Raw genomic sequence first — 23,713 nt, forward strand, 5'->3', positions numbered from 1 at the left:
TCACAATTTACAGAAATTAGAAGCCACTCAAGTATCCATCAACCAATGAATGGGTAAATAAAATGTGGTATGTATATATACAATGGGATATTATTCAGCTATAAAAGGGAATGAAGTCCTGATACATGCAACAACATGGATGAACCTTGAAACCCTATGTTGAATGAAAGCATCATGTTGAATGAAATAAGTCAGACCCAAAAAAACAAATATTGGATGATCTCACTGATATGAAACAATCAGAATAAGCAAACCCATGGAACAAGAATCCAGAATACACACAGGTTACCAGAAACAGTGGGATGAGATTAGGGAATGGGTTTAAGTATAAAAAGTTAAGCCTTATAGAAACACAGCCACCAAAATGAAAGAGAAAAATCCTTTCCAGAGCAAGACCCCCATTCCTCGGGTTTGGCAATCAAGAGCTTAAGTTGGTGTATTGAGTCACTGTGTATTAGGCAGGGAAGAGTGATACAGATTCATTTGAAGAAGATCCTGAAATTTCCTTAGCTGACTATTGGAAATGTACTTCATGCAATGAAATGAATCCTCCCCTTCCACCGCATTGCAACAGATGTTGGGCCCTTCGTGAGAACTGGCTTCCTGAAGACAAAGGAAAGGATAAAGGGAAAATATCTGAGAGAGCCAAACTAGAAAACTCAGTACATGTAGAAGAGGGCTTTGATGTTCCTGATTGCAAAAAAAATGACAGTGAATGATTCTAAAGAGCCAGGTGTCGAAGAAAATGATGATAAAATCACACAGGACTCCCTTACACCACTTAACTTAGAGCTCAATGTTTGTGTAGTGTAATTCTATGGATTTTTTTCAAGTTTTTATTCTGTACAACACATACCACCTAACATTTCCCATTTTAACCACATTCAGATAAATAGTTCAGTGCTGTTAATTGTATTCGCAATGTTGGGCTACCATCATCACCACCCATTACCAAAACATTTCCACCATTCCAATTAGGAACTTTTTATACTTAAGCCTTAACTTTTTTTTTTTTAGCATTTAATAAGTTGTTTTTTTGAAAATCAATAAATATGAATACTAAGCCTAAAAATTTATACAATCAAGGCTACATTAGTAATCCATAGGCATTTAGAATGAGATTTCATTTGCACATATTTGTTTTGTAAACAGCAAAATCACTACATACATGCACTCTGAATGTACATTAAATGATCTTATACTACTTATTCTCCTTAGAAAGGATGTATTCCATTTAGTTCTGGGTGAATTATGAATTCCAAATTAATCAAAGTTCACTGTATTTGAGAATAGCTCCAGCTCAAGTATAGATACTTTCAACCATTTGTTTTCTACTTACATATGTATACACGGGTAAGTCATGTGTGCATGTTTTTTGTTTGTTTGAAGTCTATAACAATATACTAGTAACAGACACACAAAGTTGCTGTGCAAAATTTTAACTCAGTTCTATTCCACTCATAGTTCAGCTGATTTTATTAGCCTCAACCTGTCATATCTAAGAGAAAAACACTGGGACCTTAAATCAAACGTCAATTCCACTTGTCTAAAGGTTTGGTTATTGCCACTATTTTGCTGAAGGTTCATATGTAAATATAAATCAATAAGCTAATAATCTACGCAGTTTGAGAGATGTTTTAGAATCCTATGACACTGACATTCTTGAAGGAAAATAATGCATAGTTTCTGGATGATTTAGAGAAAAGTTGGCCTTTCCAACTATTATTAAATAAACAGTTCTTTAATCTCTGAATTTATCTATCTGAATTCACTGGTTTCTTAATCTGGCCTTAAACAAAGATCTGAAACCAAGGCAACTAAAATGGACTATGTAACCCAGCCCAAAAGGTACTTCCAAGTGTCTTAATTGATTTTCACTTAAGAGAAACAATCGATTCCCACTAAATCCTTAAATTATGTATCAGGCTGGACCCCCATCTCCCCTCCAAAGACAACTCCACATTCCACTACAGCACTTTAAAAAAAGTTATCTTGTAGGTAAATGATGGCTGTTCTCAGAGACTTCTCAATGGACAGCATCATCACTACCTATCTCTTACTATACCAAAAAGGCTAGAAAATAAGTAGTCCATTTCTACTTCTATAGCACCAAATAATACGGATTGTGTAATCAGATAAATTTACATTCACCAAATGTAAATACCCAATTTCTTTTTCATCTATAAAGAGTATTTTAAGAGACTCTGAAAGACCAGAGAAACTAAGGATCAGAAGGTTCAAGAGTATTTAAAATTTAAATATCAAACCTTTCACAGAAAACTTTATCTCCTTACAAGAAACATACGAAATAGTTATGTTTAAATGTCTTACTTACATTAAAAAAAAAAAAAATAGATACCTCTCATTTAAGAGAAAATGGAAATTATTTAAAATGAGGGGTAGGAATAAAGGAGCTATATATCCAATTCAAATTACATTAAAACCCAAATATAAAATACAAACAAAAGTAAAATTTCCTAAAAGGAAATGAATATTCACTAACCCCATGCCCTCCGCAAGTAGGTAAATTAACATTAAAAAGAAGAAACCCACATGGACCAAGATATTTTCTCACTTTGACATATGTAAAAAAATAAAAATAAATTTCACGTTGCCAAAATAACTGTCTAGATGTTTAGGGTTATATAGTTAGAAATAGATAATTCTACTTTTATAGACAAGTCATCTAGGGGAAATAAGTTAGTACAATCATTTGAATTGGTTGCCTACATACTGGACAGGGCTTATTTCGTTTTTTTAGCTTCTTTGCACATGTAAAACATGCCATAAGATGTCCCGTTTTGCCATAGACAATGCAACCATTTTTAGGTCGACCTTGGCAAATCACACAAGGTTCAATGGCATTAAGGGGAAAACTAGATTCCACACTTTCTGCTTTACCTTGTGTTTCTTCCTTCTCAAACTCTCTGACATCTTGACTGCTATAAATGATGCCACTAGAAGTTGACAGCTGAGAATGGTCCTCACATTTTATGCATGATTGTTCTGTAAACCCACAACTTCCTAATAAAACAATAAAAACATAAAATTGTTAAAAAAAAAGTGGTGAATGTCTACTGTTGGAGGATCATGAAAGGTCTCTTTGAATCAATGAACAGTTCAATGAAGGAGAAACTATTGAAGTAAAAATCACATACTGGTAATTCAATAATAAAACTATAGAGTCATATCAATAAAATGCAAAATGGCAGTTGTTAAAATTCAACATTTAGTTCTAAATACCTTAAAATTAGGAAATAGGGTTGCTTTCTTGACATTTAAAAAAATTAAGAATTTAAATTGAGTTGACATTATAAATGGTAATCAAATCTTGCTACCTATCTTATTACCTATTTTAGCACATCTCTATGGAAACAATAAAAAAGCTCCCACCCAGCAATACTGAATGAGGATTAAAGAACATGGCTTTTCTGGGGTACACAACAGTTTTAAAGCAGCACATCTCTCTTCTCCTCCGGTCTTCACATGAGGCCATAACCCTGTGATGAGTCAGTTTCCCAAAGGGGGATTGGGAATTTATTCCATGGAGAAGAGTATGCTGTTCAAACCAATAGCCACATCAATCAAATACTCCATAATTCAACCAAAACTCAGGGGCTTTATCGGGGGTGGAAGACTATGTCCTTTGAAAACCAAGGCAGCATGGTGAGGGTGAGAGAACATAGACATACTGAAAAGAAGCAAGGGAGAAGAAGGGAGGGCTTGAGACTGGATTAGAGAAGGATGTTCTGAGGAGGACAGGTATAGCTACTGGCATCTGTCTCTAGGCAGAGGGAGAGTTTTAAGCCTCCAGCCTCTTTCACTGACTCCTTCACATCATCCTGATTTATAGCTGCAGCCAGAGTGGTGCTCAGTGGATCTGGCCCAGGAACCACTCCTAAACTTGACCATGTGGCGGCAGCCAAATTTCACAGCCTAGGTACAAAACCCATGCACGATGGAAACCATTGATGGACTTAGAGTGAGTTGGGCATATTGGAAAGTACAGACAGTGCTTCATGGTTCCTTTGCCCCAACTCTTCGGTAAATGCTCAGTGGTGGCCCCAAGCTCATCCCCCACATCAAGGTGGCTGCCACCTGGCCACGGTTTTCTGGAAACTTTCGGTTTGCAGACTTGTTGGGGACACATACAGATGATTCATCAGGTCCCAATTTTCCTCTGGCCTCTTCGTAAGGTTGGAATGAGGCCTTCGCTCTTCAACTGATTTAATGCTTGGAATATGATCCTCATGTACACTAACTGCTAAACTGAGAACATTCTGAACATTCTCAATGATAAGATGGTAGCAGCAAGGCCTGACTCAGCAAAATACAGACTACCATTTTTTTCTCCTCCTAGAATTGCAAGACATTATAAAGTGCCCTGATAGACAATTCACAAGACTTAAGAAAATATATAGGCTATATTTTCAAAGTGTACATTTCCCATTTTATTGTGTCATTACAGAAAAAGATCTCATTTACTGTAGCTATCTACACATTGAGAAAAAAGAGTAGTGCTCAGTTAGAAATGAAGACACAGAAACTCAGGTTAGCCAGAAGCCTTCATTCGTGACAAAATTCTGTCAGGGTTCAGCCAAAGCATACAGAGAAGACAACCACCTGCGCAGCCCCAGCCCTATCACTGCACTGATTTGACGTTGAAGGCAAGAGCTTTGGCTACAGTGAAAACATGAGTAAACATGTTCTCTCTCCTTCCAAAATGCTTTCTCTTTTAAAGAATTCCAGTAAACTAATCAAGAAACACCTGGAATGGGTGGAGTCCCATCTCCCACTAATCAAAGGTTAATACCCACAATTGAGTGTGTCACACTTCCATGGAGATAATCTAATCAGGTTCTAACCTACACAACTGAATAGAGATTAAAATAAATGGCTGTCTCCACAAGCCAGGATTAAAATATGACTTTTCTAGGGTACATAATTCTTTCAAACCAGCCTATTTGGAAAATTCTGAGAAATCTATTACAAAGCTACCTGAGATAAACAATTTCAGCAACATGGTCGGATACAAGATTAATGTACAAAAAGCAGTAATATTTCTGTACACAAGTAATGACCTGACTGAGGCGACAATAAAGGAAAAAATTCCATTCAAAATAGCAACTAAAAGAATCAAGTTTCTGGGAATAAACTTAACCAGGGATATTAAAGACCCCTACACAGGAAACTACAAAACTTTGCTAAAATAAAGAAGATTTAAAAAGGGGAAAGACATTCCATGTTCATGGAAAGGAAGGCTGAATGTCATTAAGATGCCAATTCTACCCAAATGGATCTACAGATTAAATCAATGCAATACCAATAGAAATTCCAACAACATTCTTTGATGGTTTGGAAAAGTTAGTTATCAAATTTATTTGGAAGGGAATAAGACCTCAAATAGCTAAAAATATCCTTTAAAAAAAAAAGAGCCAAGTGGGAGGACTGACACCTCCTGACTTGAAAGCTTAATTTAAAGCCACAGTGGTCAAAGCAGTATGATACTGGTACAAAGATAGAAGTATTGACCAATGGAATTGAATCGAGAGTGTGGAGATAGACCACCCAATCTATGATTAATTGATCTTCAACAAGGTCCCCAAAGCCACTGAACTGGGACAGACTTTGCAATAGATTGGCATGGGAGAACTTGATTTTAATAGCCTAAAGAATGAAAGAGAACCCCTTCCTTACACCCTATAAAAATTAATTTAAAATGTATCAAAGACCTAAATATAAGAGACAGTACCATAAAACTCCTAGAAGAAAATATAGGGAAACCTCTTTAAGACTTAATAATAGGTGATAGCTTCTTTAATTTTACACCTGAAGCACAAACAATGAATGAAAAAAAATAGATGAATGGGAACTCTAAGATCAGAGCTTCTGTACCTCAAAGGACTTTGTCAAAAAGGTGAAGAGGCAGCCAATTCAATGGGAGAAAATATTTTAAAACTACATATAGGATAAAGGTTTGAAATCTAGTTTATATAAAGAAATAATACAACTCAACAACGAAACAACAAACAGCCCAATTATAAAATGGGCAAAAGATATAAATATGCATTATTTCTGAAGATCAAATATAAACGACTAAAAAAACATGAAAAGGTGTTCATCCTTATTAGCTCTAAGGGAAATGCAAGTCAAAACTGCAATGAGATATCACCTCATACTTATAAGAATGTCTGTTATTAAACAAACAGAAAACTACAAATTTTTTTAGGAGAGGATGTGGGGAAATTAGAATGCTTATTCGCTGCTGGTGGGAATGTATAATAGTACAGCTTCTGTGGAAGACAGTTTGATGGTTCCTCAGAAAACTAAATATTGAGTTGCCTTAAGACTCAAGATTACCAATACTTGGTATATACCCAGAAGAGCTGAAAGCAGTTACACGAACAGACCTTTGCACACCAATGGTCATAGCAGCACTATTTACAGTCACCAAAAGATGGAAACAATCCATGTGCCCATCAACAGATGAGTGGACAAATAAAATGTGTTATATACATGCAATGGAAAATTATGCAGCAAGACAAAATGAGGTCCTGAAGCATATGACAACATGGATGAACCTTCAGGATATAATTCTGAACGAAATAAGCCAGACATGAAAGGATCGATACTATATGATTTTACTATCATGACTCTGGTGAAGGTAAACGCAAAGGCCTACAATATAGAATAGGGTATTTAGAGCTACACAGAAGCTAGAGATGGGTGAATGGTTACCCAATGAGGTTGAACATAAATGCAGGGGAATGGAGAGGAGTGATTTTAATTCATTAGTGAAGTTATAAATAACTTGCCATACTTGAAGGTGAAGAGGATTGAAAGGTGTCGTATAGAGTTGTGTATCCTACCTGTTAACTCTACAATTATAAATAAGTTCTTGATGAACTCCTTCAAGGGTTTAATCTTGTACAACGAGTCAATAGTAAAGGGGTATGGGGGAAAACTAATATTGCATGCTATGGTCTGTGATTAACAGGGAGACATCAACAGTACACAATAATACCAGGGGTAAATAATTGGGGGAGAGGGACAAGTGATAAGGGGAGGTTTAGATTTGATGTTTGGTGAGGCTGTGTTTATAGGTTCTTTGTCTCTTTGGACTGAAGAAAATTGCCTAAAATTGAGAGTGCTGATGATTGTACAACTAAATGAGGACACTGTAAGATATGAATCATTTATTTTGGACATTATCCATGATGCCCAATAGATGGAGGGGGCAGAGGGTTAAATGACTGAGGAGTGGAATGGCAAACTGTGATGTATAGAATATCATGTCTCTACAAAAAGGAACGAAGTCATGAGGCATGCAATGAAGTGAGTGAATCTTGGAGACATTGCGTTGTATAAAATAAGTCAGAAACATAAGAACAAATATGGTATGGTCTCTTTTAGAAAATACTTATAAGAAAATTGGAGCCTGGAATGTAAGCTCTTATAGGAGTCACACTTAGTCCAGAGTTGTAAGTGTATTTCTAGATTCTGGGATGCTGTGCTATATGTGTATAAACATGTATTTCCCTGGAACTTTGGGAACCGCTATAACACCTAAGACTTAAAGCTGGAGTTCTGCATCTCTTGTACGTCAGCATTGATTCATACAACAACTGTTAAAGTAACTGAAAGAGAGGTCAGGCTTCAATTAGAGATAAAACAAACCTGATTTTGTTGGGACTAAGTTTTATTCAGAATACAGGGCAAAGGATTATAGTATATTTTTCTAGAGCTTCACCTACTGTATGAAACCAAAGGCAGAGAGGTTTATTATGCCTAGAACCTAAATCTTCTGTAATATACAACTTAAATCATCCTGTCTAGATAGCTCATTTAAACAACCCAAACCATGGAGCCCTGAAATGGAATGAGGCCTTGTAATTCTATATAGCTTACTGTAATACCTGGATACACCCCAGACTATGGTGGGCTGATAATGAAAAAATATTGATAGAGCCCCTTGAGGAAAAAATATGGAACTACTAAACTTTCCCACCCGGGAGACCCCTGGTACTCTCTCAAACATTAGCGATTCCCTTATTTTTGTAGGGGAGAAGATAAGAGTAACTATAATTATGCCTAAGAATTGCTTCCAGAAAACCTCATTTGTTTCTCAAAGGTGGCTTCTCACTCTCTAAGCCCAAGTCTGCAAGGAAAACCATTACCCTCCTGCCTAAGTGGGACATGTCTTTCAGGGGTGAAAGTCTCCCTGAGAACACGTGATATGAAACATGAAAAGGTGTTCATCCCAGGGATGAGCCTGGACCAAAAGGGAGAAATGAAATGTAACAAAATAAGGTATCAGTGGCCAAAAGAGTTCAAATAGAGTGGAGAGGCTATTCTAGAGGCTACTCCTATGCAAGCTTCAGCTAGATGTTGCTAATTGCCATGGTTTGCCAAAGAACAACCAACATCATTCCTGTCAACCTTAAAGAACACCTAGAGCTCTATCTGAGAGTCTACAAAAGTTTCAAGCACTGTTTACATTTCAGAAACCTAAAACTTTCAGATGGTTCCTAGGCCAGGTAGGTTCTGAAACCCAGAGGTGCCAGTACCTCCAAGAACACCAACCAGCTACATCCCCAGTCCCATACTGTTGACATCCTTTTCAACATGAAGAAGTTAGAATGGGCATAGCCCAAATACCCCTAAAGATTGGGTATCCTCCTTCAAAGGAGAAGGAGGAGTTATGAGAGAGAAGTTAGAGTTTAACAAATGATTATGACTATTGAATAATTATACTGATATTTCTATTTAGTCTCCAATTTCTTCAAGCACCTAGAAGGAAAAACCTGAATTTGCGGAACTGTAATCCATACCAGACTTTGAAATCTGTTCTATAACTGCTTTTAACATGTACTTTGAAATTTATTGCATTTTTGCATATATGCTGTATGTTTCAATAAAAAAATGTTTAAAAAGCTATTGAATAAAGATGTATGTATGTGTGTGTGTGTGTGTGTGTGTGAGAGAGAGAGAGAGAGAGAGAGAGAGAGAGAGAGATTATGGATAGGAAGACTAAGTATAATAAAATGATGGTATTTCTCAATGTATAGATTCATCACATCCCCATTAAAAAACAAAAGAATATTTTATAGAGCTTCATAAAATGATTCCAAAACTGTTTGGGCAAAATAAATGGGCAGAATCATCAAAGAGTACTCTAAGAAATAAAAAGAACTATAAGGAAGAATTATCCTTGCTAGATACTAGGATTTTAAAGGAAATGACTGGAAATTTTGTGGCACTAGTTCAAAAATGAAGTAAAGGGTAATTGAAAGGAATAGAAAAATCTAGTTTACATTGAAATTTAATACATAATAGACTCAGTCTAAGCAAATGGTGGAGAAAGGAATCATGATCTAAAAACTACCAAGGGCACTAGGTATTAAAACGGAGAAAAATTAACTTAGAGTTTCAGCTCACACTGCATTTTATTCATTCTCCAAGAAGTTACCCACTGGGACTTCAATGTTTTTTGAAGCTGACATTGAAACATTTAGAAGTTGCCAGCAGTTTTCATTTTAAACTGATGAACAGGTAGAGTCATCAGTTCACCTTTGGAGCAGACTTCCTTTGTTTTGGGAATATCACCAGAATGGACCTTTTTAATTACACAAATGTACAGCAGGTACTTACCCATTGCTTTTGGATGAAGTTTAAATCTCCAGTAAGCCAACAAGTTTGGGTTTATTGGCTGACGTTTGTCTTTCAGAATCAGGGAAAAAATATTCCCAAACTATGTATTTAGGCTGAACAGTCCTTGAGAAGTACTATTTATTTTGGAAGACAGAGTGTGTGTGTGTGTGTGTGTGTGTGTGTGTGTTTTGCTTAACAGGAGATTGTCAGACTGGACCATGCCAAGAGGGATGCTTAGGTCTAACCTCTTTATCCTGAAGAAGAAAGTATGAAAGGGAATCAGTAGGACCATTGCTGACTTTCACATACAGAATATCTCAGTCCTGGTAAATGCACTGCTGCCTTTTTCAATGCCTTGTCTGAAGCCATGCGGGCCAGCTACCCCAACAGGTGTGGGTGTTCCCACTCTCAGTCATTTGAGGACAAGGAATGAGGCAGACCGTGGAGTCGCAGAGCAAAGGTCTATCTTTCTTAAACTATCTCTATCCCTATCTCCATTGCTCCTTCTCCTATATTCACACACACACACACACACACACACACACACAGATACACATACACTCCCACCACACAAGAGTTCTTGGGGCCAGTGCTCCAGAGTGTGGAGATGCCTGGAGATTTCCTTTGGTGGATGGTGAGCTGGCCTTTGCCATATTGGATATTCTTAAAATAATGCCTTCTCATGGTAGTTGCACTTTTTCATCCCTAAATCTGGAGTATATTTTTGTTAATTTGTACAATTAAGGGAGGCATCAGTGTCCATGCTTGGAGAGAACCTGGCAGGTCAGGATGGTATTCTGGAGAAACTGGTTATCACATGACAGCTGTGACCCACTGGACTCCAACAGTGGTGACAAAGGGCCTGATTCAGTGCAACATGTAATAGGTCCATGGTGGGGAACCCCATGGAAGAGTGGGTTTCTTGCAGCCTGTGGAATGTTGGTTCATACTTTTTGTAATTTGGCTCTTAAAGGAAACAGGCATAATTATTATTTTTGAATTCCAAGTTTATGTGGTCAGAGGACTTATTGGTGCTAATTCACTTCTTACTTCAGCATCCATTCCACAAATAATTATTAGTTGTTCACTACAAGCTGGGACAAGGCTAGGCACGTAGACACAATGATGACTAATAGAGTCTCTGCCTTTAAGAAAAAACTCCAGATTAGGAGGAGTATGACTGCTGAATCATTATATTGATATTTCCTTTTAGTCTCTAGTGTATTTGAACAGTGAGAAGGAAATACCTGAAATTATGGAAATGTAACCCAAACCATATTTTGAAATTTACTCTATAACTACTTGTTAAACTGTATTTTGAAATCTAGATTTCTGCATATAGGTTGTATTTCACAATAAAAAATGTTTAAAAAAGCAATGTTGGAAATAAAAAAACATTTAAAAGGGAAGGTAAGAAAACGAGACTGAGGGAGTCACTTATAATAATTATTAAGATGAAGTAATGAAAATGTAAATATGTCAGTCTTTAGTCAAAAAGCAAGTCTAGTATCAGCCCCTCAAGAACAAAAGTACACTAATGGGTTTCAAATAAGAGGCAAGAGTTAGTAATCACAAACACTTTCATTAGCAATTAAATAAATTCAGGTTAAAAACAACAAAGAGGTAATAATTCACATTTATTAAATATAAAAGTATAAGAAACATAAAACTACAAATGAGGCTATGGAAAATGAGCACTTAGGTATGGCTATTGTCAGTATAAATTTATTCAATACGATAATTTTTAAAAAGCGATTTAACATTAAATATTAAGGGCATTCAGATACAAATGCCCTCTCCTGAGAACTGATCATAAGACAAAATTCACTGCTGACAGCTATCACTCATAAAGCTTACTCGTGCCAGGCACTATTCTAACTGCTTCATTTAAACTTCCCCAAAGGCAGAGTACATGCTCTTACTGCCCCAGTCCTACAGATGAGGGGCAAACGTGCTCCACAAAGTTTAAATCCATCACTTACAGTCACAGGTTTGCAGTGGCAGAGCTGGGATTTGAAAGCAGATGGTGTGGCTCGAGTCCTGGCCAGTAACAATCGGTGCGCCGCTTCAACAGAAGCAAAAGCTCCATTGTGAAGACGTTTATGGCATCATTCATGATGCTCAAAAAATGGGAGGAAGACTGCACGTTCCACAGAAGGGAAATGGGTAAATATACTGTGATGTATTCATTCAATAGATAATCATTCAACCAGAATTCTTCAGAACTTTTGTTTTTCCATGGTGCGATGACATGGGCCACAGACCTCATGGAAGCGTGACTTGCATTATCCCTGTTTTACAGATGAGAACACAGAAGCTTGGAGAAGTTGTGTGACTTGCTCCAGGTCACACAGTTTCTAAGTGGAGAAGTCAGGATTTAAACTCAGGTCCATCTGAATCCAGAGATCAAGTGCTTAATCATACTTATAAAAGCCTTCTGTTTCCTTGTCTTCTCCAAAAATATATTTGGGGGTTCTTTTTTTAAAACTTAGATCTATGATGAACTTCTAACTCTGTGGTTACAAGTAACAAGTTGTCTTTAAAATGAAGAGGGTACCATAGGTTAAAAGAAGAAGTGGCTTATAATATTGAATATAAAAAAGCTAAGTTGGGGAAAGTTCTTTGAAGAGATAATCAGATAAGATAGCAGAGAAAAACAAGTAAGGGGATGTAAAAACAGAATACCCTCTCAAAAAATTTACATATATTAATATGTTTTCTGAAAGGGTTACTGTATACAGTAAGGGCTAATGCCAGGAGGGAGTAAAAATAAATGATCTAAATATGTATTGATTTCAACCGCAGCTTTTCTTCCAGAAAAATACCCTTTTTATTCTACTAACTCAACCATGCACAGTATGGAATTACCAAGACTTTGCCATGTAATTCATGGCAACCTTTCCAGAGTGGTGAACTGTACCATTTTGACAGTGTTCTACCATGCTTTCCCATGAGTAGTTCCCCCCATTTTTCTTTCTCCTTTTATCTTATTCATGAATTTGAGAATAAAACGTTCTTACAACTTAGGAAGAGTCCTTATTCTGAAGCCATGGTAACTAGAACTGGTTTTAGACCTGTTCTGTCGATTAACAGCTCACCTCAGTAAGCATGCTTTTATAAGCCAGGTGATCAATGTTAGTCCCTCATTTCTGAAAGTCCCCAGTAAACATGCCTCTGAGTGGTACCCAAACAACAGCAGTACACATGAGTAACCATGCTTCTACAGATGGTGTTATCCTACCCAGACCCTGAGAGTCCTCCAATTCCAGACCTCCATGCTTCTCTCAAACCCTACCTAAGATCAGCCGTTCATTCTGCTGGAAGAGTCTGTACTTGACCCAAATAGTTCTCTCTCACTACAGCAAGCAATGTAGCTTTGTCTTTGCATTTCAGATATCGAATGATGGTTTCAATTTTGGAAGTTCCACCGTGATCCATTTGAAGACTTTCATTTGGCAACATTCAGAGCACCCTGGGGCCAGCAGGCACTGTCCCTGCACACCTTGTGTGACAGCGTCATTTACATTGCAGATATGCTGCTGCCAGGTTAGTCAGTCTCAATAGCAATCGAGCTCAGAACAGTTTTGAGTTCTTCTTGCTGAATTTGTTTTGTTATCCTAGGATTTGTAATCAAATAGGTCTTGTTTAGGCCTACGTCTTTGTAAAAGTAATCAGACCTTTTGTTTTAGAGGTGCGCCATTTAGTAAATAATTACACCTGAGTCTTTGTATAATGTCATAAGACCTCTGGTTTTAGAGGGATGCCATTTGATACGTGTATTTGCCATGATCTGCTTATTCTCCTCGGCTTTCTTTGCTTTTGTTGCCATTTGTCTACACGTAAAAGTCTTGTTTCATGTGTTTTGTTTTGTTCTCTAGATTGTTTTGTATCTATTGAATGCATGAGAGAATTCCATAGGGAATCTATGGAAGCATAAGCACAGAAGCACAGAAGGAAATCTATAGAGGTTGAATTAAAACTGGTGTAAAGGCTATAGTTAAGGATTTTCCTAACCTTCAGGAAGAAAGGCAGAAATTTGTTGCAGAACTCAGTATTTTGCTTGCACTAATTTCTTCTACTACTGATCTGTACCAACTAGTTCGGCTTTACTCTTGGCCCCTTATAAAGGGAAAAATACTTTTAAATGCTTAATAAGCAGAAAGAGTGGAAAGAAAAGATTTAAATCACTGAGCTATGTAATATTTTTGAATTTCCTTAAGTGAGCAATACAAATAACAAAATTCACCACAATTAAGGCAATTTCAGAAACTTTTCTTTTAAGGAAAATTGAAAAGGTTCAAATCGTTAACAAAATAAAGATGAAAAGTAGACCAGGATATATTTAAGGAGCTAGAATAGACCTACAACTAAAGTAGAGAGCCTCATTTTCTCTTTTTGTTAATGGGATCAAACATGAATTAGAAAATTTAATAAAATAGAGATTAAATTGTAAAATGGCCAATTTGGAAAATATTTAATATGTTACCAGACATTTTGAGAGCATAAGACTGATACAATATCTGGTTCTCCAGATAAAACTATCAAAATGTCTCTGCTCTCTAAAAATTTGAGAGCCTATAGATAAGGATAACTGGATATTATAAGTACACTGGCCATTGAAATGACCCACGTCCAATATTGGGCAAAAAACAGAAGGACAAGTGTCAAAAATGAGTCCACTCATGCTGCTCCAAGGGAGACATTAGTTGCCCAAACTTCCTTTTCCTTCTCTAAACTCCCAAAGGGACCAATACATCTTCCTTGTTGCTATGGAAGCCACTCAATCTACTATTAATCTCTCTACTATAGATCATCAAATCCCTCAGAATAATATTTTAAAGTTGTTAGAGAAGCAAGAAAAGACTTTTATTAAGAAAAGAAGAGGAAATTTTATCTTTAAGTAAAAAAGACTGGTTGTACCAGGTTATAGAAGAAGATAGTAAAATGCAAATCTTTGAGGGTCAAATAGATTATGGGGGATCTTGAGGAAAATTAACCTTTATTTTTCTTGTTTACTGCAAACACTCAAATAATGAGAATGTCTAAAAATTCTAAATCCTTTTCTAAATCCTAACCTGTAAGAGATACTCCAGGGTCATTATCAGAAGGACACTCCTTTCTTCTGTTACACGGCTCCTGCAAATGTAGCAGGTAGAGATTTACCTTGCAAATGAACTGGCTGATAAAAGCACTGCAAAAGGATTACTTTTAAAACTCCCAGAAATTCTCTAATGTACAATAAGCATGTAGCTGATATTGCTACTAATATACTTACACTATATAGGATTCAAAAAACAATTGATTAAATAGCTGAATCTCTGCAGGCAAAAGACTCCATGGCCCCAGGCAGATTACCTACAGAAGAACCCATAAAATTCGACACTGATTCTTTCTAGATTATGGAGACTTTTCTTTGTGAACAAACGTTAAAAAGTTGGGCATGCTCCCGAGGTCATAACTCAACAGTGTGGCACACACTGACAACCTACTACCTATTAGCCTGTCTCGAGGGGTGTGAGGGGGCTCAGTGGTAGAATTCTCACCTGCCAGACAGGAGACGGGGTTCAATTCCCGGCCCCTGCACTTCCCAAACAAGCAAGCAAGCAAGCAAACACACAAACAAACAAATTCAACATATGGTGCTGCAATAACGCGATACCCACATGGAAAAAAGAATGAAATGTGACCCCGCCATACAGCATACACATACACACACACACACAAGTCTATTTCTTGATTCAATAGCAAAATTTAGCTGCTTTGCCTCAGAACAATTAGAGGCCTCGAATTAGTCAAAACATGTTCAGCTCTTGTACTGTGATCACCTTTAAATCCAATGTTATATGTAGTAACTCATTATTGCTGAAAAAAACACCCAGGATTTTTATATTAGTCAATTAACTAATTATAAAACATTATACTTTCTTCTCATATCACCACCCCCTTGAAACACTCCTATTTCAGCTACTCTATTAATCTTGTCCAATAGGGGAGAATGATAATCTTCCCGTATGTGCTGCTGTAATTCAAGAAATGCCCATGACCAGCACGGAATTTTGGACACTCCAGTAACAAATGCTGACAATACTATTTGTTGATGGGTCTTATTAAAAACAAACAAGACCAGGCTATTACACAATATGTAGTCCATTCTCTCTTGTAAAACACAATCATTTAGAAATGACTAAACAATGGTCTTTTCCAGGACCTTTCAAATTACTAACACAAAGGAATAAATATATAAGCTAATAGGGCAGGCCATGATGGCTCAGCAGGCAGAGTCCTCACCTGCCATGCTGGAGACCTGAGTTCAATTCCCAGTGCCTGCCCATGCAAAAAAATAAATAAATAAATAAAATAATAGCTGGTATGCTTTTAAGATAATTCACTTATTTCAACTGCTGTAAAAAATAGGCTTTTAAAAACCTAGGTACTCTGTGAAAATAAACAACAAATACATTAACTGCTTGATGCCTTGATGCTATCTGAAATAATTTCTTTATAAAGACAGAGGCACAGTAAAAGAGGTACCATGAAGCTAGTATACTGTGGTGTAGATACTATAGAAATCCTTTAGAAATACTATTGAAATATCTTAACAGAATAAAAGGTCATAAAAGACATAGTGACTCCTGCCCTGCATGGGCTCCGTTGTCCAGTCTGGGGGAGGTTAACTGCCTTCTGTGAGCCGCTCTCTCGAGGGGCCCAGGTAGCCCTGGGACATTGTGCCAGCGCGAATCAGGAGCTGTGGCTTCCAGTGGGCAGCCTCTTACTGACACGGCACTCAAGTCTTCAGAGACCTGCAGCCCTGGCCAACTGTGCACTGCGAACTCATAGAGACACCAAAGCAGAACCACGTGGAAAAGCTTGGAAAAGCTGCTTCCAGATGACTGAGCCTCAGAAACAATGTGAGATAATAACTATTGTCGTTCTCAAGCTTCCAGATGTGAAACAAATTGTTATAGAACAAGAAATAACTAATAAAATTCCCCAACATCCTCAGTGGACAATATCTCCTTTCAAAAAGTACAAAAGTGTAAAACTCTTTTATGGGGAAAGAATCCTGAGAATGATCATCCAATCGATAGGAGTTAAACTACTACTAGAGAAATTCATTAAATGCTGTTTCCTTACTTTGGCTAACATAGTACATAATACAGCTCAGGCCATAACACAGCTTGTTTGAGTTCCTCACATCAAGGAGTTACAGATGTGCTTTTGGCAACCATTGCTCACATTTCCTGTCATCCCTTAATACTGCAGGCGAGGCGGAAGAGCCTCTATCCAAACTGAGAGAAAAGGCAACCTGACTATCTAAAATGCTCAGGGAATCTCTGAGACTTATCTCATGACCATGCCCTTGAAATTTGGAGTCAAGTTCTGAAATAAATGCCTTTCAGTCCCTTCCAGTTATACTTGTTTGTCTCGCTGTTCTTCAATGTTTGTTGTGCAAAGTCTTATCTGCTTTTTGCAGCCATTATCCTGAAAAACAATTTGACAAATGTTTCAAAGACAAAAGCAGAATAAAATTATGTTGCCAGATATGCAAACTGAAAATGAGTTGTCCGCAGAGGAAGCCTTGTCTTCGAGGAGAGTTGGAGTGGGGAGGATCTGGCCAAGCTCATGGGCTCTCCTGCAGTTTTGACTGAATGAGGACCAAAAGGGAAGCCTGAAAATTTTAAGTCTCACAAACTTAGGAAAAGGATGATTTTTTTTTCTGTAGCAATGGCAACAAGTAGTCGTAAGAACCAGTTTTCAACCCCTGTAGTGGGCCAAGAATTATTTGCTTCACTAAGCCCTTGGCTTCTGAAAGTCAGCCTATGAGGGACAGACTCAGTCCAATAAACACGCCTCCAAGTGCCACCCGGTCCACAGCAGTCACACCTGAGTGACCATGCTCCCACAGGTGAGGTCAACCCACCGACACCCTCCGAAGTCTGTCAGTCCCTCAGACGCCATGCTGCCCCCCAAACAAAGCCCCTCCATGAGGTCAGCAGTTTGCTGTCCCTGGGGAGACTGCCGGACCAGTGCAGCCCTTGCTTGCTGGGGTACACGTAAATTCAGCTCTGCCTTTTTATTTTAGATACTGAGTAGTTGTCTCATCATTCTTTGATAAACTCCCTGTTGTTTTTAACCTTTTCTCCATTTGAGAATACTAATGTTGATGGAAATGAAGATGGTGATTTTAAACTCCACCAAAGAGAACGTGCGCCGTGCTCTGTGCTAAAGGCTGTCAGTGCGTTATCTCAGTGACGAGTCCTGCCAGTGGTATCTGGCTGCTGGAAATAGACCGGCACTTTTTAGTTTGTCAGGGACAGTCGGACCCGCCAATGTCATTAGCCCTCGCTTATTCAGCATGCCAGTCATGTGCTCGTTTGACTTCAAATCCACACCTCAATTTCCCCCTGCACTGCTGGATGTCGCCGGGCGGCCTCCCACACGCTGTGTTCCCTGGGCTCCCGCCAGCTGGCTCCCTGCTCAATTCGCTAATGGGAATTGGTGGTGAGAGTCGAGAGCAGGAAGGGAGAAGGAGAGAGGCATGGGATTTCTCCTTTCTCTGCTTCCGGTGCTACCTCTGGCCATAGCTATATAGTCTCCATTTCTCCAGCCCTTTGGCATACACCTTCATTTTTTTTGGTGGTGGAGGCCTAAAGCTGCTGATGGCTGTACCATCTCACTGTCCTGGTTTGATGAGCAGCTTTTGCAACACCCACAGTACGTTCCTGTGTGTGAAACACTTCGAGTGTTTCTGATGTTCTGGACCCTGGTGGATACAATTAGCAGGTGGTAGAAGTCACACCAGGGACAGTGAGGTGATTTGAGATTTAGTCCCAAATCTGCCTCTAAATCATTTGTGACCTGGAAACAATCAGTTTGGTGCCTCAATTTCTCCATCTATATTAAGGAATTGCTGATCTTTAAGGGTCCTTTCCCTACCCAGTCCTCCGCCAGTTAGATTTTTCTATAAAGCAAAAATAGGTAGAATATTTTCAAGAGTTACAGCCTTTCCCTCCCATCATGTAACAGTGTTTAGAGATTGTTTTAAAGGCCTCTGTTAACATCTAGAAATTTAGCTGTCCTAACCTAAATATACAAAAACAGCCTTTTTCATAAACGGCAAACTACATAATTTGTGACGCCAAACTACAAAATGAAAATGCAAAGTTCCTTGTTAAAAAAGCAGGGGGAATATGCTATTTTTTACTTATAAAATGTAATATGGGGAATAGTGAGACATAAGTAGCAACATAACTTACAAAATGCAAACCAAATTTTTAGTGTCATAATTTTATGTAATACAATAAATAGTACTTTATTAATGTTATATAATAAGATATTTCTGGCTTGCTTTTCTGCAAATTCATTTAGTGGGTCATCAAAATTTATACGTTAATAACTTTATTTTCAATTGATACAATTGAAAGGCATATTAGTTGTTCTTTGGAAATGCAAGATTGCAAATAATTTTTGATAATTTTAAATTTTTACAAGGATCTTTTTACTGATGCAATTGTTTTTGGAGCTGTTAAGAATATTTTATGAGCTATGACAACATTGGATTAAATTGTATCTTCAAATATAAGAAAAAAATAATTTTAAACTTGTATTCCTCATTAATAATTGATTCAACTGAAGTTTCATATGACAGTAGTGTACTTTGTTGTCATATGCCACAACTCTTAAGTTTAATTTCTATTTCTAAGCCTGTGGATATTTGCTTTATAGTGTTGAAGTAGTTTTCAAACCTGAGATTTTAAACTCTTTGAAGATCCTGATATGCTTCATTGCATTGTCTATGTGTACACTTCTTGCAATAATTTACTGTAATAATTTTTTTTTGCGTGGGCAGGCACTGGGAATTGAACCTGGGTCTCTGGCATGACAGGTGAGAACTCTGCCACTGAGCCACCATGGCCTGCCCTATGGCAATAATTTTTGCAGTAATAATTTACTGGCAAACTTTACTGCCTGTCTTCTTCCAGTGCCTGTCTGACCACAGGCCAGACGAGAATTTATGACAAAACCACCGGGACAGGCTCCAGGGGCTGCAGGCAGCCAGCGCCCCACCATGCGTCCCAGCCCTCCTGCAAGTACAGTCCCCCTTTTCTTCCAGGGCTGCACCCACTGCTACCGTTGCCCCTTTTGCCTGGCAGTGTTCTGGGCTGCCCAAGGCATGTCTGTGTGTTCCAGACTGCGGACCTGTCCTTGGGACCTGTGGGGGTGCTGCCATTTGGCATAGCTCTGCTGTTCACATGCATCTTCCTTGTCCCAGGGGACTGCACTCACCAATCTCAAGTTCAAAGATAAAACTGTTAAGAATTTCAAGATGGCAGCCACAGAACACTGAGCTAAGCATGGGGGCTTTCTGAGAGCGGACAAGTTGGGCCGAGGAAGCCCCGTCTATGAATTCTCTCTAGTGGTACAATTAAATAAGGAAGGTATAGGCTTATGTTTGAATTATTTCCTTATAGTCTATGTCTCTTCTTGCCTTTCTCTCCTCCTTTAAAGTATCATCAAGTATCATAAAGGTTCCCCTTCTTAGGGGTTGATTTTGGAGGAAACATTTTGTCTGTGGAACTGAATATCATTATTTTACTGAAGTGTGCCATCTACTGAACCCTACTGACCTACCCCGCCAACTTCTCCCAGCCACTCTTCTCAATCCCAACACTTTTAGTATTATGGCCATCTAATCTTTCTTTCTCTGACTCTTTGATTTTCTTTTATATTGACTTTTGTAGATTGATTCTTATAGATTCAAGAGCTAAGAATTACAGACTGGTAAAACCCAGAAGAAAATTTCCATTCTGGTGGAACCCAGAGACAAAGGCTGGCCAGGCTAATATAATCTTTTTTCTGTGTCTGTGGTCTTGAGAGATGAGAAGAATACCAGAGAAGAGGAGCCAGAGTTTATAACCTTCTTTATGGAATTATATAAGAAATTTTTACACTCTCAAATGTGAGGTGTCTCGGTAGCTGAGACTCACTGGCACCACCAGGTCTAAAGCCAAGGAGCTGGGACACAGATAGAGACACAGATGCCAATCAAAAGTCTTAGCAGTGCCAATGGGTCCGTGGGAATGAGCATGATAGTTTTCAAGATGTAACAACAACAGAATTAGTATTATAGGTGACTGAGAATCTTCCAGAAGTGATGTTGTATGCAGACTGGTGTATTGGGAGCAAACATATCCAATGGTACATTTTTGGACAGGAAGTTGAAACAAATGACTTTTTCTACCCTAAATGTGTACTTCTTCCAGGCTATCGTGTCCTTTACCTTGAGATAGCTGACCATCTTGTGGAAAGTGGAATTTACCTACATGCATGCCTGTCATCTCTTGTAGTTCTTGAGGCTTCTACATGATTCATGCACTGCTAAAACTCTGTAGGTGTGAAATATGAAATATTTTTTTGCACTGATGCATTTTAAAACTTTTTTGTTGTGAAAAATTTCAAAAATACAATAGTAGAGAGAATAGTAAAATGAACCCTCCTCATCTACCCAGCTTCAAGAATTATCATGACTATTCCAGACCCTACTTCTCTCATTCCTAGATTATTTTGAAACAAATCCCAAATACCATATCTTTTTATCCAAACATTTCATTATGTGTCTTTAAAATATTAGGTAATATTATCTCACCTAAAAATTAGTCTTAGAATATAAATATAAATCTTAGGATATAAAATAGTTACTATTTACATTTCTTTAGTTATTTCACATATTTTTTTAGAGTTTATTTGAATCACAACCCAAATAAGGTCCACACACTGCTATTAATTGGTATGCACCTTAAGTCTTTTTTAAATATATAATCTTCTCCCCTTTTTTTCATTCAAGAAACTGGGTTTTTTATCCATAAGAATTATCCATGGTCTGGATTTTGCTGCACACAGAAGTATTGTTTAACATATTCTGCTAGTCCCTGTATTTCTGTAATCCTACACTTAAACACTGAGACTTAAGCTATTCATGTTTGATTATTTGATGTGCAGCTTCTTCTTAGGTGGGTTCATGTACTTAGATCTGGAGACAGTAATGTCTCTCTTTTTTAGTGATATTAGCAGCAATAGATAATATTTTCTCAGAACCATTATTTCATGAGGGTTTGCAGGTTGGTTATATTTAAATTATACATTCCTCCTTTATTAGCTGGACTAGTTCTATAAAGAGAAGCTTCTACATATAAAAATAGATTTCTGTAGTCTGAGGTTTAAATGCATAAAAAGGCAAAACATATGCCTGATTCATTTGCTTTATTTTCCAGCTTTCCAAATAATGAATTGTTTCTCCAGCATCCTCCAAATGTGACCAATAAGAGTGGTATTTTATTTTTTAGTACCATTATAAATTTTTGGATTTAAACTCAGTTCATGTGTTTCAATCCTTACTAATTCTGAAAATTGTCCCATCTTTGGCCAGTGGGAGCACCTTCAAGTTGGCTCATGGGTCCTTTTACTAGGATCCCATTAATGTTTCATAGTTTCCTTTATTTTTGGTATGATGTGATATTCCATCTTCATCTTTTCCATTTTCTGCTCCAGACCTGGAATAAGATGTTTCTCTAAGGAGCCCTGGTTTTACATAGTGAAATGGTATCTTTGAATGGCAATCAGGTTTCTAGGCTTTTTCAGTGGACAGAGCTAGGAAATACTTAAAAAAAATTTTTTTGAATCCATGGTAAATTCATACTGATACTTCCAATTCAAACTCAGGAATTCAGGGCTCTTAATTAACATTACCGATCTTACATCAACTGTATCTCCTTTTGTAACTGGAGCTCTGCTGGCACAGAGCCCACCTCCACTGCAGGCTTGGAGTCTCTCTGGGGGAAAGAATTCAAGGACAAGAAAGCAAGGAGCACTAAGCAGTGAAGTTTACTGAAAGGTTAGTACACCCTAGAGAAACTAGCCAGGATGTGCTGAAGGGCGAGGCATGCCCTGAGTGGCCTGGAAAGCTTGTTTTATAGGGAGGTTTTGCTAACAGTGATTTTCCATTTCCACCGTTGGTCACCAGGTGTCTTTGTTTCAGGAAGAGATAACTATCAGTGCTTGTGGCCTCTTGTCACTCTATGTAGTTTAACACCCTTTATAGCCTCAGGCTTTCTGTTATTAACTAGGAGTTCATTTGGAGCCCATGATTTTACGGGCTTTATGGTTTGGGGGGTTTGTGGTTTCAAGATAAATTCTTGTTCTAGGGAGTTTGTAGTTGTACATGACCTCCTACAAAACTGGACCCAGCCTCGATGCCCTGTTCTGTCCTGCCTCACTCTCTCCCACAGCAAAATCGGATGGTTTTCAATTATATCAACAGAATTACTCATTTGCTTTGTCCCATGACCAACACCCAGCAGTCTCAAAATAACAATATCAACACTATGCCAACAATAAGACTGAAGACAATTTATGATTATTTATATAGTTCTTTTTTTGTCATTAGGAGCTATCCTATTAGGGTTGTACAGACAAAATATTATATTACAAAGTCATTTGAAATAAATTGTGATTCATTTCAAAATTTTGTTTTTGCTTCATAGGAGTTAATCTTTAAATTCAATTTAAACAACTACATAAAATATTTTTTACTTGGCTTTAAAGACAAATATACAAAACAAAAATATATTCAGACTAGTGTAACTCATGTCCCTGCACCTACTCTACTCTTTCCCTTTCCCATAGATGATTTTAAAAAATTTACTTGGGAGCCTATCATTTCATTATTTTTAGTTTTCTCTTTTATCTGGTTATTCAAACTCAGGAATACAGGGTTTTATTTAATATCACTAGTCTTATATCTCTGTGTTTTTAAATATATGTTGGGTATAATTGATCAGGGTCATTAGCAAACTATTTAAGTACTGTGACAGCCTGAAGCTTAGCGTCTGGGGCGAGGGGAGGAGGGAGTCTACGGGCTTCTGACAACAATGTCATGATCTGGAGATTAAAGAAAGTCTTCTGATTGCTTCAATAATGAAACCAAATGCTACAAAGATCTGGGAGAATAGTGTGAAAACTGGGATGATAATGAGGAGCAAGGCGGAGTAAAGCTTCCTTTGTT

General features: G+C 37.7%; 1 protein-coding gene across 15 annotated transcripts in view; it reads left to right on the top strand.

The window, feature by feature from the left end:
- Positions 1–23,713, top strand: part of LOC143665722 (uncharacterized) — a 121,324-nt gene that overhangs the window by 29,911 nt on the left and 67,700 nt on the right. For 14 of the 15 annotated variants that reach the window (XR_013167195.1, XR_013167202.1, XR_013167201.1 and 11 more), the window contains one exon: positions 13,045–13,197. Coding sequence is in view for 7 of the 15 variants with exons in the window: in XM_077139491.1 (XP_076995606.1) it covers positions 13,045–13,197 (153 nt within the window). In the remaining 8 variants the exon portion in view is untranslated. Of the gene's footprint in view, positions 1–11,635; positions 11,818–13,044; positions 13,198–23,713 lie in introns of all 15 variants that reach the window. The other variant, XR_013167199.1, reaches the window with a different exon arrangement.

Source organism: Tamandua tetradactyla, chromosome 21, assembly GCF_023851605.1.
Source record: "Tamandua tetradactyla isolate mTamTet1 chromosome 21, mTamTet1.pri, whole genome shotgun sequence".
Taxonomy (NCBI): Eukaryota; Metazoa; Chordata; class Mammalia; order Pilosa; family Myrmecophagidae; genus Tamandua; species Tamandua tetradactyla.